General features: G+C 43.5%; 1 protein-coding gene across 1 annotated transcript in view; it reads right to left on the bottom strand.

Annotated features, from left to right (window-relative positions):
* Positions 1 to 1386: 1386 nt before the first annotated feature.
* The window catches only part of CUNHXorf38 (chromosome unknown CXorf38 homolog), a 21181-nt gene continuing 20570 nt past the window's right edge, over positions 1387 to 1997 (bottom strand). Inside the window, exon 7 of the mRNA XM_077748495.1 lies at positions 1387 to 1904. Within this exon, the coding sequence (XP_077604621.1) occupies positions 1734 to 1904 (171 nt within the window). The 3' untranslated portion in view covers positions 1387 to 1733. The remainder of the gene's footprint in view (positions 1905 to 1997) is intronic.

The following is a 1997-nucleotide window of genomic DNA, read 5'->3' as shown; positions in this document are numbered from 1 at the left end:
CAAGGGACATGAAATGAAAGTGTTCATAACCCTAAGTTCCTAAAGTTAGAAATCAGGTCTTAAATTGGTTAGTGACTCAAGATTTAATTTGATCCCGACTCTTGTACCTTGTATCTAGAAGCTAGGAAATGTTTCAGCCAATTTCTTGGTTTGAGGACAGTTGTGAGATGAATGAGAATTCTTACTTTACTGCTGAAGTCTTCTAAAGGAGCTGCATGAAATGAAGGGAGAAAGAAAATGTATGATTCAAGACCAAGCAGTAAGTTACAGGCNTCACAGACTGAAACAGGCTCCAGGCTCTGAGCTGGCAGTCAGCACAGAGCCCGACATGGGGCTCGAACCCATGAACCACGAGATCATGACCTAAGCGAAAGTCGGACGCTTAACCGACTAAGCCACCCAGGCGCCCCAAACCACATCCTTTTTAAAAAAAATGTTTATTTATTTTGAGAGAGAGAGAAAACGCTAGCAAGGGAGGGGTAGAAAGAGAGAATTGCAAGCAGGCTCCACACTATCAGCTGTCAGCGTTAATGGTATAACATTCATGGGGGCTAGGCTCTGTGCACTTGCGATATAAATGAGTGAAAAGAGTGGACTGCCACAGGGGTTGACTTTCCAAGGAGTACTATAACAGGCCAGCAACTATGAAGCTTTCCCCGGCACTCCCGTTTGTGATGCTGGCTTGGCCCTCCGCCTGCTTTGGTCAATCAAGTCACACTGTGTTCTCTGGTCCCCACCCCACCGACCAGCCTGGGCACACCTCCCTGCCCTAGTGCCCGGGGCTTCCAGAAATGGATAGCAATAGTTCTGTACTGAATTGTAAATGGCTAGAAAATGGCCTTTCGGGCAATCTGTTTTCTTGCCTTCCAAAAAGGAAGGATTTACATCTCAACATTTACATCACAGCCCGCCCTTTGGGCATCCTTGTAAGTAAGACTTTCAGGAAGGGGTGTGGGGACAGGGCTTGTGTGCCAGCTGGCAGAGAACTCTTTGTGACCCTTCGCACAGGCCTGGCCAAATAGCCTTTACTGTGTTAAGCAGCTTAAGTTTAGGACCAGAAAAGAAGAGCAAAAACCCTCCCCCCAAACCAATAAATCAAAACAAAACGAAAGGGAAAAAAAAAAACCAACCCTGGGTGAGAACAAGTTTTGGCACAACAGTATCTAACATTTTTTGGTCAGTTACAGATAACACAACACCAAGCTTATGAATATTAAAAAAATATTCCCAAAGAGTCAAAGGAAAGCCCATGAAAAGACAACAAAAATTCCTTTTTGTTTGGGTGGGGTACTCCGGTAAGGTTCTCCTTTAGGGCTGAGATTGAAGCCGCGCTGACGTTCACATAACATGCTTGGTTTTTGTCAAAGGGCAGCCTAAAACAAGAGAAAATGTTTAATTTTCTTTTATTTGAAGGGAAAAATGTAAAACACCAAAGACAGTTATTTTAACAGGTTTTTCTTACGGAAACTAACAAGTTGCTAGTAATGCCATAGGGAAGAGCTAGGCGTCCCTGGCGTCCTTTTAGGGCCGATGTGCTTTTTGATTATGTTAGAAAGTTGATTTACTTAAGACTAGACCAATGACCTCAGGTATGTTTGTCTAAACACAGCTGACAGGGAGATTATGTTGAATTACTTCACAGATGTCAGAACCATCAGTTAGAAAGAGCGTAAAGCTCAGTTGTCCTTTCTTTCAAATAATAAGGACACAGGGAAACTTCGGGTTAGACTCAATTATGAGAGAGATGCCTTTCCTGCAGGTGTCTGTGCCCCAGGTTCCTGTGAATCTGGTTTTTGATGCTGGAGATGGAGGCTGTCTAGCTTCTGCATATCTTCTGTAAGACCATTTCTAAGATCCTCGTTGTTTCTCAGAAATTCTTTCACCACTTCCAGTCGATTTAAGATCTGCAGGAGGAAACCACACAATGGATGGCTTAGAAAATTTTATAGCAGGCTTGTAATTCTGATGAAAAACTTTCTAGCCCCAAGATGGGCTCC

Source organism: Crocuta crocuta, unplaced genomic scaffold (genome assembly GCF_008692635.1).
Source record: "Crocuta crocuta isolate KB4526 unplaced genomic scaffold, BGI_CrCroc_1.0 scaffold49, whole genome shotgun sequence".
Classification (NCBI taxonomy): domain Eukaryota; kingdom Metazoa; phylum Chordata; class Mammalia; order Carnivora; family Hyaenidae; genus Crocuta; species Crocuta crocuta.
Note: the sequence above shows the minus strand (reverse complement) of the source record. Positions and strands in the feature narration are given on the sequence as shown.